A 15685-nucleotide genomic window follows, 5' to 3' on the forward strand; every position below is an offset into this window, starting at 1 on the left:
ATGACTAAGTCAAACCTTTCTCATTTTCTGAAAAGGGAGAGTCTAATGATTAGCTACTAATCCTCCTTACATTTTTAAAGTTTTGAAGAGATTTAATTATGTTCCCGTTTATGCTTTTTTCCACCCTGTTTCTTTCCATTTTTACTGAACCCAGGAAGCAACACTGGATCTGCAACTCCTCTGATGCAAGTATTTGGTACAACTACTGTGGTAAGTAAAACAGCAACAACAAATGATTGCAGCCTCAACTATTTCAAGAGTCGGTCTTCCCCAAAACCTTCCTCTGGCTGTCATCAGGTCACGGGAAACAAACTGCATGTTCCAGCTGCTGCCACCGTAGCTACTGCAGGCAGGAAAATTAATCACGGGGAGCTGCTCTGTGTGGACATTCTCGATCCTTTGTGGAGCTCAGGAGTTTCTACACTGTTAGGCTCGACCTCCAGTTCCTTCTGTGGTTCCTTGTCATCAACTATCTCTACTATTAGCCCACTTTGAGATTCTTCCCTGTTTCGGAACAATTTTTGCTGCCTCGCTTTTGATCTAGCCCCAGGACTTACTAGTTCTTGAGGAAGTAGAACAGTTTTAGCTGCTTCCTGGAATTGATTTCTTCTCTGGGCTGTGAGTTTTGGTATTCTTGGAATCTTTCCCTTAATTAGAAATAAGTCTGATTCTGTCTGTTAAAAGCTGTGTAGCCTTGAGCAAAATGCTTAACTCTCTGTGCCCCAGATTTCTTACTGATATAATGAGAGTGATTTCAGAAATAGTTTATCAGGATTGTTGTGAGGTGAAGTTTTAGCACAGTGCCACATGGAAACAATAAATACTGGCTACTTTAAACATTTTTTATGTTCTTGAATCAGCCATATCCTAGTGCTATTAACTGGTAGTACCACTGTTTTTTTCTTGTCCAAAGGCAGCTTCAGAGCCTGACCACGTTTTGGTTTGGTACTTTCCACTGTGTTGCTCATCATGGATTGCTTGGCCTTATCTAAAACCACTGGTTATATTAGGAAGGTTTAAAGTGATGCTCCCACAACGCTAGTTCTTTGAGATTCCCTTGGGAAGAAAGGATCCATGGTCTAATCATTGGAGAGAGATTTACAATGTGCTTTGAGTTCTGAGGATTTCTGCAATAAAGAACTCTGTTAAACGCAAATGTTTTTCAAATTTATTTTCAGTTAACTAATTAATTTGTAGTGTGTGTTGACTGTCCTGTGAAACTCTGAGAAATGCTAGTATAAAGTTATATCTGGGCAATTAGGGTAATTGCCCAAGTGTGAAAACAAGACTCACATGTGTGACCAATCACACACTTGTGGCTTTTTTTTTTAAAATACTTTGGTTAGTAGTGATTTTTTTTAAGAGTTTTTAAAAAATTCAACCCCCCCACCCCCGCAGCTTGCTTGCTGTCTGCCTTTTGTGTCCATTCACTACATGTTCTTCTGTGTCTGCTTGTCTCCCTTTTGTTGTGTCATCTTGCTGCACCAGCTCTCTGCAGGCATGGGCCATCAACTCTCCACGGGTGCAGACTGTAAGCTCTCTGCGGGCGTGGGCTGTTAGCGCTCCGTGGGTGTGTGCCAGCCTGCCTTCACAAGGAGGCCCCGGAATGTGAACCCAGGGCCTCCCATATGGTAGATGGGAGCCCAGTCAATTGAGCCACAGTTGCTTCCCTGTGGCTTTTTTCTTATTTGTGGATTGTGCTGAATTCCTTCTGAACTGATCTGTGAAATCTCTCTATCCTACAATATCAATCTCTATTCCACCTTTCCCAGGAAGGCTCCTGGGTCCACACAAGCCCCAATTCTCTCTTCCTCTGGCCCTTCTTTATCACATGTTGATGACATCATTTGCCCCTTGCTACACTATTTGGTCTTTATTTATGTAACACTTAATATATAACACTTAACTTATAACACTTAATTTATAACACTTTATATAATACTTAATATTATTTTGCTTTTACTCTTCCAGTTATGACATATCGTGATACTCTAATTTATGTTTTGATTTGAATTTCTGAAAGAGATCTTACCTCCCTCTAATGCTGAGAAATTCTGTAGTGCTTACCTGCTGTCATTTGGAGTTAGAGATAGTGTGGAGCAAGTGGAATATGTGCCATTGCCTTATCATGCCCTTCCCACCTGAGAGAATCCATTCTGGCTGAGCTGAAAATTTCTCAGGTGTGGGAAACACGGAATCCTCTAGGTACTATTGTGAGTTTGTGTATGACAACAGCAACCCCCGATTCAGTCCTGACTCTGAGGATAATTTCCATGCAAAAGGAGAGGTAAATTTCCATTTGGCCAAGCTACTGGGCATATATAGAAATGGCAAGACTTGGCTGTTTTATTCTCCCAACTTTGGAAAAGGCAGAAAATGTGGGAGTGTGAGTTATTCCACAGGGTCCTGGCACATGCCTTTCTGTAATTCAGAGTAGTCGAACTCAGTTCAACCATTCTATCCTGCAGATAGTCCAGGAACTCAAGGAATTAATGGTTAACTAAGTAAACCAATATTTAATGAGCACCTAGCATGTGCCTATTCTAGGCACTGAGGACATTGCAATGAACAGCAAAGACAAAAGTCCCTTCCCTCATGGAGCTCATCTAGTAAAATATTTAGCATGTCAGATGGTGGTAAGTGCTGTGACAGAAAATTAAAGTGGAAAAGGGGCAGAGACAGTACAGAGATAGAGGGGAGAGTGGTTGCATTTTAAATTAGGAGGACCAGTAAAGGATCACTGAGAATGTGGCATTTAGCAAGGACCTGGAATAATTGAGAGAGCAAGCCGTGCAAATATCAAGGGGAAAAAGCAGAGGAAAAAGCACAAATACAAAGGCCCTGCGGTGGAGACATCTCCAGTGTATTGGAAGAATAGCTAGGAGGTCAGTGTGGCTGCAGTGGAGTGAGTGATAAGGGAGGGTAGTATAAAAAAATCTTATAACTCAGCAACAAAAATGACAAACAACCCCCCACCCAAAAATGGTCAAAAGACTTGAATAAGCATTTCTCCACAGAAGATAAACAAATGGCCAAAAAGCACATGAAAAGCTGTTCAACATCATTAGCCATCAGGGAAATGAAAATCAAAACCACAGTGAGACACCACTATACACCCATTAGAATGGCTATTATTATTATTTTTTAAAGATTTATTATTTATATTTTTCTCCCCCCCTCCCACCCAGTTGTCTGCTTTCTGTGTCCATTCGCTCTGTGTTCTTTTGTGTTCGCTTGTATTCTTGTCAGTGGCACCAGGAATGTATCTCTTTTTGTTCCATCATCTTGCTGCATCATCTCTCTGTGTGTGTAGTCCCACTCCTGGGCAGGCTACACTTTTTTTGCACTGGGTGGCTCTCCTTATGGGGCACACTCCTTGCGCTTGGGGATCCTCTATGCAGGGGACACCCCTGTATGGCACGGCACTCTTTGTGTGCATCAGCACTGCATTTAAGCCAGCTTCACCAGAGGGGTCAGGAGGCCTTGGGTTTGAACCTTGGACCTCCTATGTGGTAGGCAGATGCTCTATCCATTGACCCAAATCCACTTCCCATAGAATGGCTATAATTAAAGAAATGAAAAACAACAAATTTTGGAGAGGATGTGGAGAAACAGGAACAGTTGTTCATTGTTGGTAGGAATGTAAAATGGTGTAGCCACTGTGGAAGACAGTTTGGTGGTTCCTCAGGAAGTAAAGTATAGAATTACCATAGGATCCAGTAATCACCTCTGGGTATATACCCAAAAGAATTCAAAGCAGGGACTCAAAAACAAATATTTTCACATTAGTGTTCACAGGGGCATTATTCACAATTGCCAGAAGATAGAAGCAACCCAAGTATCTATTGGCTGATGAATGGATTAGCAAAATGTGGTATACACATACAATGGAATGTTATGCAGCATGAAAAGGAATAAGTTTCTGATGCACATGACAACATGGGTGAACCTTGAAGATGGCATGCTGAGTGAAATAAGCCAGGCACAACAGGACAGATACTCTGTGATCTCACTGATATGAAACTTAGAATAATCAAATTCTTAGAGTCAGAAACTAGAATACAGGTTACCAGAGGCTAGGGAGAGCTAAGAAAGGGGGAGTTAAAGCTTAATCAGTATAGAATTAGTGGAGGGGTGGTCGAAAACTTGTGGTAATGGATGATGGTGATAGTTGCACAACATTGTGAATGTAATCAACACCACTGAATTATTTATCTGAATGTGGTTCAAAGGGGGAAATTTTAGGTTTTATATGTTACTAAAATTTAAAATACATATATATAAATTAGTTTCATATGATAAAAGGTCATACAAATCATGTCACAAAACTTGATTTTTATGTAATAAAAGTGGCAGAGGTCACTAATGGTTGTTAGGGCATGTGTTAACATGTCTCGTAGAATGATAACCTGCACATTTGTTGGCAAAGATTCAAAAATGAAAGGGATTAGGAAGAGGAACAAGATTAGTATTTTAATTATGCAGAAAGGGTTCTGAAGTGTTGAAACAAAAGAATTGTCCTGGGGAAAATTATGGTGGTGAGGGTGAAGGAGAGAATTGTGGTTAGGCCTCATTAACATACAGTGTGACTATTTTTATCTGGAGGGTTACCATGTGTATTAGTCAGCCAAAGGGGTGCTGATGCAAAATACCAGAAGTCAGTTGGTTTTTATAAAGGGTATTTATTTGGGATAGAAGCTACTGTTGTAGAATTTGAGAGAAGTTCAATTACTTGAGTATAGAGAGGCCAGGACTCAGGAATGATTTTGAGAAGGAAAAATGGTTTATTGATGGCCGGCTGGACTCGGGAACTTTCTGTTTGAATCCCGAGCCCCAAACAAGATTTTTTAGTCCCTTTTATACAGAGAGGAAAGGCCAAATGATCCTTTTGTTTCAGTTCTCAATAGGCTTGAATTAGCATATATTTCCACATCTTAGTAAGCTTTTAGCATGGACCTCAGGCATTCGATAACCTTTTAGCATATTTGCTTTGCATTTCCCCTGAATACTTAAAGTTTATAGACCTTGCATTGTTAAACTGTCTCCTGCTCACCAAGGGCAGGACTGCAACCTTTCATAATCCCACACCCACAAGTCACAGATAGTTTAGGTTATCTCTGAAGAGACAAAGAGCCTGCCACCCATAGCCCACATCACTACCAGGCCATAAAGTATAAGTTACTTCTCTCTCCAGTCTATTGCCATGTGTTGGAGCAAGATGACTGCTGACTTCTGCAAGGGTTCAGGCTTTCTGGGTTCCTCTCTTCCTGGGGCTTGTTTCTATTTGGTCTCAGCTGCCCTGCTCTCTCTCTCTCTCTTTTTTTTAAAGATTTCTCTCCCCTCCCCCCCCCACCTCCCCCAGTTGTCTGCTCTCTGTGTCCATTCACTGTGTGTTCTTCTGTGTCCCCTTGTATTCTTGTCATTGGCACCCGGAATCTGTGTCTTGTTTTGTTGTGTCACCTTGCTGTGTCAGTTCTCCGTGCGTGTGGCGCCACTCGTTGGCAGGCTGCACTTTTTTTGTGCTGGGCGGCTCCCCTTATGGGGCGCACTCCTTGTGTGTGGGGCTCCCTATGCAGGGGACACCCCTCCATGGCATGGCACTCCTTGAGCATATCAGCACTGCTTGTGGGCCAGTTCATCACACAGGTCAGGAGGCCCTGGGTTTGAACCTTGGACCTCCCATGTGGTAGGCAGATGCCCTATCCATTGGGCCAAATCCACTTCCCTGCCCTGCTCTCTCTACAAGGCCAGCTGTAGACTATCAGGCAACCAGCTCTGTCTTTCTCCCTGGGGCTTGATTCTCTCTGGGCTCAGCAGTTCTGCTCCTCTGTGTGCTTACTTTACTGGCTCCAGCTTAAAACTCTAACTTTCCTTCTCTACCAGGTGGTTTCTCTGTGTGTCCACGCCCACCAAGGGGATGGGCCCAATCAAAGCCTTAATCATTATTTAATCAAGTAAAAGTGAAACCTCTGAATCCAATATAATCTAATATACTTGGAGGGACAGACCAGTTTACAAACATAATCCAATATCTATTTTTGGAATTCATAATCAATATCAAACTGCCACACCATGTAAGGTGTTGTTTGGATAAAGAATATACTTTATTAAAACAAAGAGTTGATGGTAACACATTATGGTGAATATAACAAACACTGTTGATTTATGGATGTGATTGTGGTTGAAACCAGTCTAGAAAGATTAATGTTAGTTGAAGGACTGGTGTAAGGTAATATTGGAAATTATAACAATGATTTGGAAGTAGATGAGGATTGTGGTTAATATAAATACAGGAATATTCCACTACAGGGTGTTAAGATTATGGTGATACATGGGAAATACATAAGTGATGAAATTTATGGACTATAGTTAAAAACATTTTAATGTTTTTGTAGCAAAAGCAAAATTGGTACTACATTAATTCTAAAAGTAAAAAAAAGGGTTTGGTTTTGAGTGATATGAATATGATTAATCTTTTTTTCACTTCTTTTTTTACATTAAGGAGACCTTGACTATGCTATTTAATCTGTATTCATCTGTGTATCTTTCTGAACACTAGACGTACAACACTAGACGTAGCAGTTGTAATTAGATGAGATAAAAGTGCCTGAAAAAGATCTCCTGAGGAGTAATGTTTCCATAACTTGTTGAGCTGCCATTTTCTGTTCTTTTATTTTTGTGAATTTGAAATAAAGTTGTTAATTAAAAAAACAAACAAACTTGAAAACCACTGAGTTAAGTAACTCTATATAAAAAAAAGGTAAGGCCATAGAAAGAACTGGGAGGGGTATGAGGCATTCTGGGTGAGCATGAGGACTTGTCTTTCACTGTGAGTGTTGCTTGGCCTGGTTCCTGTGTTGATAATAATCTGTCGGGTGTCAGGGGTGGCCCCTGGGAAGTCTAATAACCATCTTAAGCCAAAACTCTTGATTTATATCTTTCCAAGTCTGTTCTTCCTAAGTGTCCCACATCTTAAAATATCGACCACCTAATTCCTTAGGCTCCAAACTGGGGTATCTCTCATCCACAGATCCAATTTATCAGTAATACCTGTTCATTATCTCCAGAATATATTCTAAATCCAACTACTTCTCAACTATCTTCTGCTACTGCTCACGCCACCTTCATCTCTCCTTTGTCTGTTGCAACAACCTCTTTAATTGTTCTCTCTCTGCTTTAATTCTTGTCCCCATACAATCTATTGTAAGCACAGAGGCCAGAGTGACCTTCTCAAGTTGTAAATTTTTTTTTTTTAAGATTTATTTATTTGTTTCTCTCTCCTCCCCCCCACCCCAGTTGTCTGTTCTCTGTGTCTATTTGCTGCGTCTTCTTTGTCCACTTCTGTGGTTGTCAGTGGCATAGGAATCTGTGTTTCTTTTTGTTGCATCATCTTGTTGTGTCAGCTCTCCGTGTGTGTGGCACCATTCCTGGGCAGGCTGCACTTTCTTTCGCGCTGGGCGGCTCTCCTTACGGGGTGCACTTCTTGTGCGTGGGGCTCCCCTACGCGGAGGACACCCCTGCATGGCACGGCACTCCTTGCGTGCATCAGCACTGTGCATGGGCCAGCTCCACACAGGCCAAGGAGGCCCAGGGTTTGAACCTTGGACCTTCCATGTGGTAGACGGTCGCCCTAACCACTGGGCCAAGTCCGCCGCCTCAAGTTGTAAATTAATCAGATATTACTCCCTGTATCAGTTTCCTAGGACTGTCATTACCAATGATCACAAACTGGGTGGCTTAAAACAACAGAAATTTATTCTCTCAAGTTCTGGAGACCAGAAGTCTGAAATCAGCAGGTCTGCAGAACCATGCTCCCTCCAAAGATCCTAGGGACAATTACTTCCTTGCCTTTTCTAGTTTCTTGGGTGGCTGTAAATCCTTGGCTTTCCTTGGCTTGTGGCAGCCTGACTCCAATCTCTGCCTCTGTCTTCACATGGCCTTCTTCCCTGGGTGTCTCCATCGTTGTGTCCTAATTTGCATTTTATAAGGACATGTCATATTGGGTTTAGGGCCCACCCTAATCCAGTACAATCCCATTTTAACTTGATTACATTTGCAGATTATTTCCAAATAAGGTCTCATCCACAGGTATCAGGGGATTAGGACTTGATATATCTTTTGAGGGGATTCAACCACAACCTTCTTCCTACTTAAATCCTCCAGTTACTCTTCACTGCAGAGTAATATCCAAACTACACCAGGCCCTTTATGACATGGCCCCTGCCAACCTGATTCCTAGGATTCTCCCCCACTCATTGTTTCCATTCTCACTGGCCTTTTATTTTGTTGCTTGAACATATCAAAATCATATTCACCTCTAAGCCTTTGCACTTACTACGAATCCTTCTGATTAAAATGATCTTTTCTGAATGTCTACAAGGCTGGCTTCTTCTCATCACCCACTTGCCAAGTATTGTAGTTGGAGCATCTCTGCCCCTGCCCACTCCTCCATTCCCATCACATACTCTCTATCCCATTACTCTTTTATTTTCTTGCTAGAATGGAGATTTCTCAAGAGCAAAATCTATGACTGTCTTGTTCATTGTTGTTTTGTTAATGTCAAGAACAGTGCTTGGCACACAATAGGTACCAAAGGAAAATGTTAATGGTCACACATTTATTGTCTACCAGGAGCTCAGCACTCTGCTATGTGCCAGAGACCTGAGAAAAGACATGGGATATTCTTATGAATATCTGACAATTAAGATAAAAATTTGGAAATGACCACTGAAGAATGAGCAAGTATTGTGAATGATGATGTGTTTGTGAAACTGTGGGGGTGAGGAACTATGGAAGAGTCAGGGAGGATGTAAGAGAGTGGATTATATTAGAGCACATTTTGAGGGAAGAGAAGGAGTTTCCAGACTGAGGAGGGCAAGAACATTCCTGACAGAAGGGACTATGTATTTATGTAATATACTAATTCCACTAAAGAGGTAAAAAGAAGTGGTATGATGGTTCAACTCTAGCCAAAGCTGATTTCTTCCTCTCTTGACCGCTTGCTGCCAACACTCAGAGTGGCAGTGATTTCATTTCATGGGCGGACTGCAGTTGTTTGAAATGTTGGGCGAAGAAGGACTCTAAGGCTGAGTTCAGTGGGGAAAAATGCCATAATGCCAACTTTTGCAGATAAAGAGGAAAATGGAGTCTCTTGTTCTGTGCATTTGCTGAACGTGTTAACAAAATATAAAGCTTTACCATATAAATGGTGACTTTGAAGTAACGAAGCTATTTTCCATTAGTACCCTATCCCCTGCAAAAAATCATATTACTTAAAATCACATGCTACATGCATGGCACGCTGAGTGCCTGTGCGAATGCCTATGCAGTAAGCCAGTGCCTATGCAAATGAGTCATGCAGCAAGATGATGATGCAACAAAAGAGACAAAGGAGAGAGTCAAGGTGAGGCACAACAGAAGCCAGGAACTGAGGTAGTGCAAATGACAGGGAAACTCTCTCCACATCAGAGGTCCCCAGGATCGAATCCTGATGAATCCTAGAGGAGAAAAAATGAGAAGACAAAAAGAGAAATAGATACAGAAGATCGCATAGTGAATGGACACAGCAAAACAAAACAAAACAAAACAAAAAACCCCAGCAGGGTGGTGGTGGAGGGAAAATCACAGACTACATACTGTTATATGCTTTTTTGATTCTTACATCTAATTATTTTCTGTGTGTTGAGCTTGTCTCCCTAAAAAAATCATAAGCTTCCTGATGCAAGGAGTAAGTCTTATGCTGCTATTTCCCACCCTCTACCCCCACCCCATTGTGCCTTGCTCTGGTGCCTAACCTAACACTGGGCACCCATAGAGCTCTCTAAATATTTGTCTAATTGGATTGAATCATTGTTGTTTTCATTATAATCCAACAAATTTCAGACATGTGGGATGTGGGATCTTTAACTGGAAACAAAGAAGAGGTCTTAGTACAGCACTGAGTGTAGCTCTAGTGATTACTGCTTTTATCTTGCTCTCTACTTCTGTTCCAGAAACTTGGCTCTCTTGTTCTGATGACTTCCTTTTTTTTTTTTTTTTTTTTTGGGTTGGTTTTTAAAATGGGGATTTATTGGTGGTAAGCTTACAGTCCTGAGGCCATGAAAATGTCCAAATCATGGCATCATCAGATGATGCTTTCTCTCCAAAGACTGGCACATGGAGGCACTTGCTGGTTTCTCCCTTCTCTTTGTACTTCAGCTTGCTTCATCTCCTGGCTTCCTCTCTCCCAGATTCATTGATTTCAGCTCCTTGCTCTCGTGGCTTTCTCTGTCTGTGCCCGTGGGTTTTTCTGTGTGTCTCTGCAGTTTTTACTGTCTGTCTTCATCCTGCATATAAAGAGCTCTAGTAAGGGGACTAGTAAAACACACCCTGGGTCATCCTGATGATTTTCTACAAGCATATGGCTGGAAAAGAAAAGTTATACTACATTGTGCTTGGTAATGCATATGAAAGTGCCCATATTTCAACACTGCAAAAGACCTTCAATACCATTAAAAAACCTTTAATATATAAAAAGGTATATTAATTGTGCAAACTTTTGAAAACATAGGTTAAAGTGAAGAAAATAAATCTCCATTTTGAGATTTTGGTATATATTCTTCTAAATATACAAAGATACATATTTAAAACATGGAATCTACTATTTATACTATTTGGGTAACCCAGATTTTAGTACTTAATAATATACTATAAACATTTCTGTCATTAAAATTTTCTACAATTTCATTTTAATGACTGCATATTATTTCAATAAAGAGCTGTACTATAATTTATGTATTCAATACTTCTGGACATTTGTGTTCCTTCCCTCCCCTCATTCCCCTCCCCTCCCCTCCTCTTTTTTTTGGTTATAAGCTATGCAAGACTCAACGTCTTTTGGCCAAATGTTTGTGCATATCCATGATTAAGTAAAATAACTGCTAAACCAGCTCATTCTATGAGAATTTTATTGCAGATTAGCTCAATTCACTGAATGACAGATGTTAAGACTATTAAGGGTTGTGTTCAGGGACAAATCCAAACAAAACTGGCATAGTCCCTATTCCCTCCTCCTCCTCAGTGCTTTAATGAGCTCTTCCTCCAATCCTCTATTTAAACTTCCTTTTTATGAAGAGTTTTTCATGAATTCATTCATTCATTCCCTCATTTAACATTTACTGGATCTCTAATTACTTATATGTTATTTATTTTGGACCAATGGAATACACAAAAAATATGAGGGTGGAAATAAGGAGGGCAGTATAGAAAAGGACAGGTTAAAGAATTACAAAATATAACAAGTTATTTTATGAAAATATGTCTTGGGGATGTATTTTTAATTTTTCTCATTATAGAATTTTAATGCTAAAGGTGTCTTTTGGGGATTGGTATTCAGAATGCTAATTAGAATTGATATAAAAATTTATTGATATTATCTTTTTCCCCTTTAGATAACATGAACTACCCTATTTCCATTAATATTACACCTTGTATAACATTAAAGGGAAGCAAAGGACATTTGAATTTATACTACATTCCAAGTAAGTCCAATTTTTGTTTTTATAGATTGATGAAAAGGTTTCAAGAAATATTCATTATAAATGATTGTGTTCCTAATTTCTTGTATTAGTTATCTATTGCTATGTAGAAAATTACCATACTCTTAGTGGCTTAAAACCATACATTTATTATCTGATAGTTCTGTGCATCAGTAGTCTAGGCCTGGCTTAGCTGGGTCTGTTTCAGGGTCTTCACAAGACAGTAATCAGGATGTAGGCTGGGCTGGGGTCTTTTCTGAAGACTCAACTGGGGAAGGATTCTTTTATAAGCTCACATGGTTGTTGGCTGGCTATTGGTCGGCCCTCAGTTCCTTACCATTTGGTCTTTCCAGCATGGCTGCTTTATTCATCAAAACCAGCAAAGGAAAAAGTCTACAATATGTAAGTACAATATTATGTAGCCTAATCATGGAAGTTACATTCTATCACCTTTGCCATTTTCTGTTGGTTAGGAGTCACTAGGCCAGCCCACAGTCAAGGGGAGAGGATTCCACTAGGATGTGGTAGTAGAAATGGAAATAATTTGGTGCTTCTAACAATCTAACAGGTGTATCATTTTTCAGTCATTCAGCTGATAATTAAAGCTGGATTTCCACTAGTCAAAGATCTATGTATGAGCAAGCCAGGACTTTTTTTTCCCCCTAAAGATGATCTTTCTAGAAAAAAATATGGTGATAATGGGATGAAAGGAGACAATGTTTTTTTGTTTTGTTTCTGTTTTCTCTTCCTGTTTTAGTCAGGGTTTTCTAGGGAAACAGAACTGACAGAATATGCATACACACACATACATATAGGTAAAAATTTCATATTATGTAAATATGAGATTTTTAAATAGGAGTTGGCTCACACAACTGTGGGGATGGGCAAGTCCAAATTCCATAGGGAAAGCCACAAACTGGGAATTTGGATGAAGGTTTTCAATGAATTCACCAGAAAAAGAAGGCTGGCAGGTTGAAGTAGAGATGGAAAATTTCCCTTCTGACTTCTGAAATCATCACTTCTCTTTTGAAGACCTTCAACTAATTAGATGAGATGTCTTTCATTGTCAAATGCAAACTCCTCAGTTGGTTATAGATGTAATCAGCCATAAATGTGAACAACTAACTGATGATTTAAGTTCATGAAATATTCTCACAGTAGCAATCAGGCCAATTCCAGCTTGACCAAACAACTGGCCAGGTTGACATATGAACTTACATAGTTGACACTTCAGTCTGCCCCTTGTCAACTTGGTACCCATATACCGCTCCTTAAAACATACTTAATCTCTAAATAAAAACAATTAGTTATATTTTCATCTAAGAATACTCAACTGTCCTGTGTACAACTGAACACTAACTTTCCCCAGAATAGGGTGCAGGTACTTAGGATCATTAACACTTTTTTGAAAAAAAATTTTAGGAGGTACTGGGGATTGAATCCAGGACCTTGGAAATGTGAAGCATGTGCTCAACCACTGGGCTATACTCGCTCTACAGTAATATTCATTCTTAAACTTGATATCCTATAACTTAAATACTGTAACATGAAGTTAATACACTTATGGCAAGGGAATAAGATAGGGAAGAAAACAAAGATATTTGCTTTATGTATATATACAAACATGCTCATAACAAAACAAAGAAGAAATATTCATAACCGTTATAGTCCTAATTTCTGTAACTGGACACATAGTCTTAGTTTATATTTATAACTACCTTCTTACTCTACCCATTCCGTATTCTTCTTTTTATTTAGGAGGTACCAGGGATTGAATCCAGGACCTTGTACATGGAAAGCAGGCACTCAACCACTGAGTCACATCTGCTCCCCATTGAGAATTGATTTTTTATTTGTTTGTGTTTAGGAGGTACTGAGGTTGTACCTGGGACCTCGTACATGGGAAACAGGTGCTCAATCACTTGAGCTATGTCCACTTCTCTCCATATTCTCTTTATCCTCAGCAAGCACCTCAGCTAGCTATGGTTCTTTGCCTGGTAGGGTGACCCAACCCTTCATTCCCGAAGAGTTGGGGTCATTGATAGGTAGTCCTGCCTGGATTGTGTTGTTGCAATTTTTTTTTTTTAAATCACAGAGTGCACCATAGGGAATCTCCTGTATTCCAGGCACACCCTTCTTTATTTTAATTGCATAGTAGCAATCCTCTTTCCCTTAATAATTAGAATCAATCATCCCAGCCAGTACAGTAAATATAATTTGCTTGTTGATTCAGAGGCATGAGGAGTCCAAAGTGAACTGGTGGCAGTCTTAACTTCCAGTCAGTGGAATCATTGTTGGGTCTCCTGATGGAAGCACTCCTTCTTTTGGAACTATGACCCATAGGCCAACAGAACATAAGGTTATAGGATCAGGAAGCAAAACATTTTTCTAATGTATCACTAGGGGTAATAATGAGTGGTGCCACTCCTATTTCCACCCCTTGATCCCTGGACCTGTGAATCTTGACTGTGGAAAGTGGATGCTGATTTAGAGCACAGGCAGCATCCTGGAGAACAATGCACCAGCCCTTATGGTATTGCCATCTAGTTTGTGTCATAATTGAGTTTTTATTTATTTATTTATTTATTAAAGATTTATTTTTTAATTATTTCTCTCTCCTTCTCCTCCCCCCCCGCCCCCGCCTCAGTTGTCTGCTCTCTGTGTCCATTCGCTGTGTGTTCTTCTGTGACCGCTTCTATCCTTATCAACGGCACTGGGAATCTGTGTTTCTTTTTGTTGCGTCATCTTATTGTGTCATCTCTCTGTGTGTGCAGCACCATTCCTGGGCATGCTGCACTTTCTTTTGCTCTAGGTGGCTCTCCTTACGGGCGTACTCCTTGCGCGTGGGGCTCCCCTATGCGGGGCACACCCCTGTGTGGCACGGCACTTCTTACGCGCATCAGCACTGCGCATGGGCCAGCTCCACACGGGTCAAGGAGGCCCAGGGTTTGAACTGTGGACCTCCCATATGGTAGGTGGAAGCCCTATCCATTGGGCCAAGTCCTCTTCCCATAATTGAGTTTTTAAAAGGCCATTCCACTGTTCTATCAATCCAGCTGCTTCAGGATGATGGAGAATATGGTAAGACCAGTGAATTACAAAAACACATGCCCATTCCCACACTTTATTTGCCCCATGAAGTGGGCTTCTTGATCAGAAGCAGTGCTGTGAGGGATACCATGATGATGGGTAAGACATTTTGTAAGTCCACCGATGGTTGTTTTTGCAGAAGCATTGTGTGCAGGAAAGGCAAACCCATATCTGGAGTGTGTGTCTATTCCGTTTAGAACAAATTACTGCCCCATCCATGATGGAAGTGGTCCAATGTACTCAACCAGCCACAGGTAGCAGGGTGATCACCTCGGGGAATGGTGCCACATCAGGGACTGAATGTTGGGTCTTTCCTGCTGACATATTGGGCACTTAGCAGTGACTATAGCCTGGGCCTTGGTGAATAGAAGTCCATGTTGCTAAGCCCATGTGTAATTTCCATCCCTATTCATTTGTTCATGCTCCCATTGAGCAATGCCAGGAATGGTTGGGGAAAGAGTCTTTTATCCACAGAATAGGTCATTCTGTCCACTTAATTATTAAAATCTTCCTCTGCTGAAATCACCTTCTGGTGAGCATTCCCATAGACTCAAATATCCTCATGTTTTTGCCCACTCAGAAAGGTCTATCCACACACCTCTCCCCAGATCTCTTTGTCACCAATTTCCCAATAATTTTCTTTCCAAGTCCCTGATGATCCAGCCAAACTATTGGCCACAGCCCTTGTATCACTATATAAATGCACCTCTGGTCATTTTTCCTTATAAGCAAAATGAACAACCAGGTACACTACTTTAAGTTCTGTCCCCTGGGAGGATTTCCTTTCACCACTGTCCTTCAGATATATCACAGAAAGGGGTTATAGTGTAGTAGTTTTCTACTTTTGGGTGGTACCTGTATATGGTGCAGAGCCCTCTGTAAACCAGGCCTGAGTTTTCTCTTCTTCAGTCAACTGATCTTAAGACTTACCAAGAGGCCATAGCTGTGGGCTGGGAAAGAGAAGGTAATGTGGCAGGAGTGGGGGCCATGGGCATTTGGGTCACTTCCTTGTGTAACTTACTTGTACCTTCAGGGCCTACTTGAACCCTATTTTGTATATATCACTTCCATTTTATGAT

The 15685-nt window shown here is 40.7% G+C and overlaps 1 protein-coding gene across 1 annotated transcript in view; it reads left to right on the forward strand.

Moving 5' to 3' along the window:
* The window catches only part of LY96 (lymphocyte antigen 96), a 50867-nt gene continuing 35182 nt past the window's right edge, over nucleotides 1-15685 (forward strand). Inside the window, exons 1-2 of the mRNA XM_004462464.5 lie at nucleotides 1-210; nucleotides 11430-11519. Of these exons, the coding sequence (XP_004462521.1) occupies nucleotides 99-210; nucleotides 11430-11519 (202 nt within the window). The 5' untranslated portion in view covers nucleotides 1-98. The remainder of the gene's footprint in view (nucleotides 211-11429; nucleotides 11520-15685) is intronic.

This window comes from Dasypus novemcinctus, chromosome 14 (assembly GCF_030445035.2).
Source record: "Dasypus novemcinctus isolate mDasNov1 chromosome 14, mDasNov1.1.hap2, whole genome shotgun sequence".
Classification (NCBI taxonomy): domain Eukaryota; kingdom Metazoa; phylum Chordata; class Mammalia; order Cingulata; family Dasypodidae; genus Dasypus; species Dasypus novemcinctus.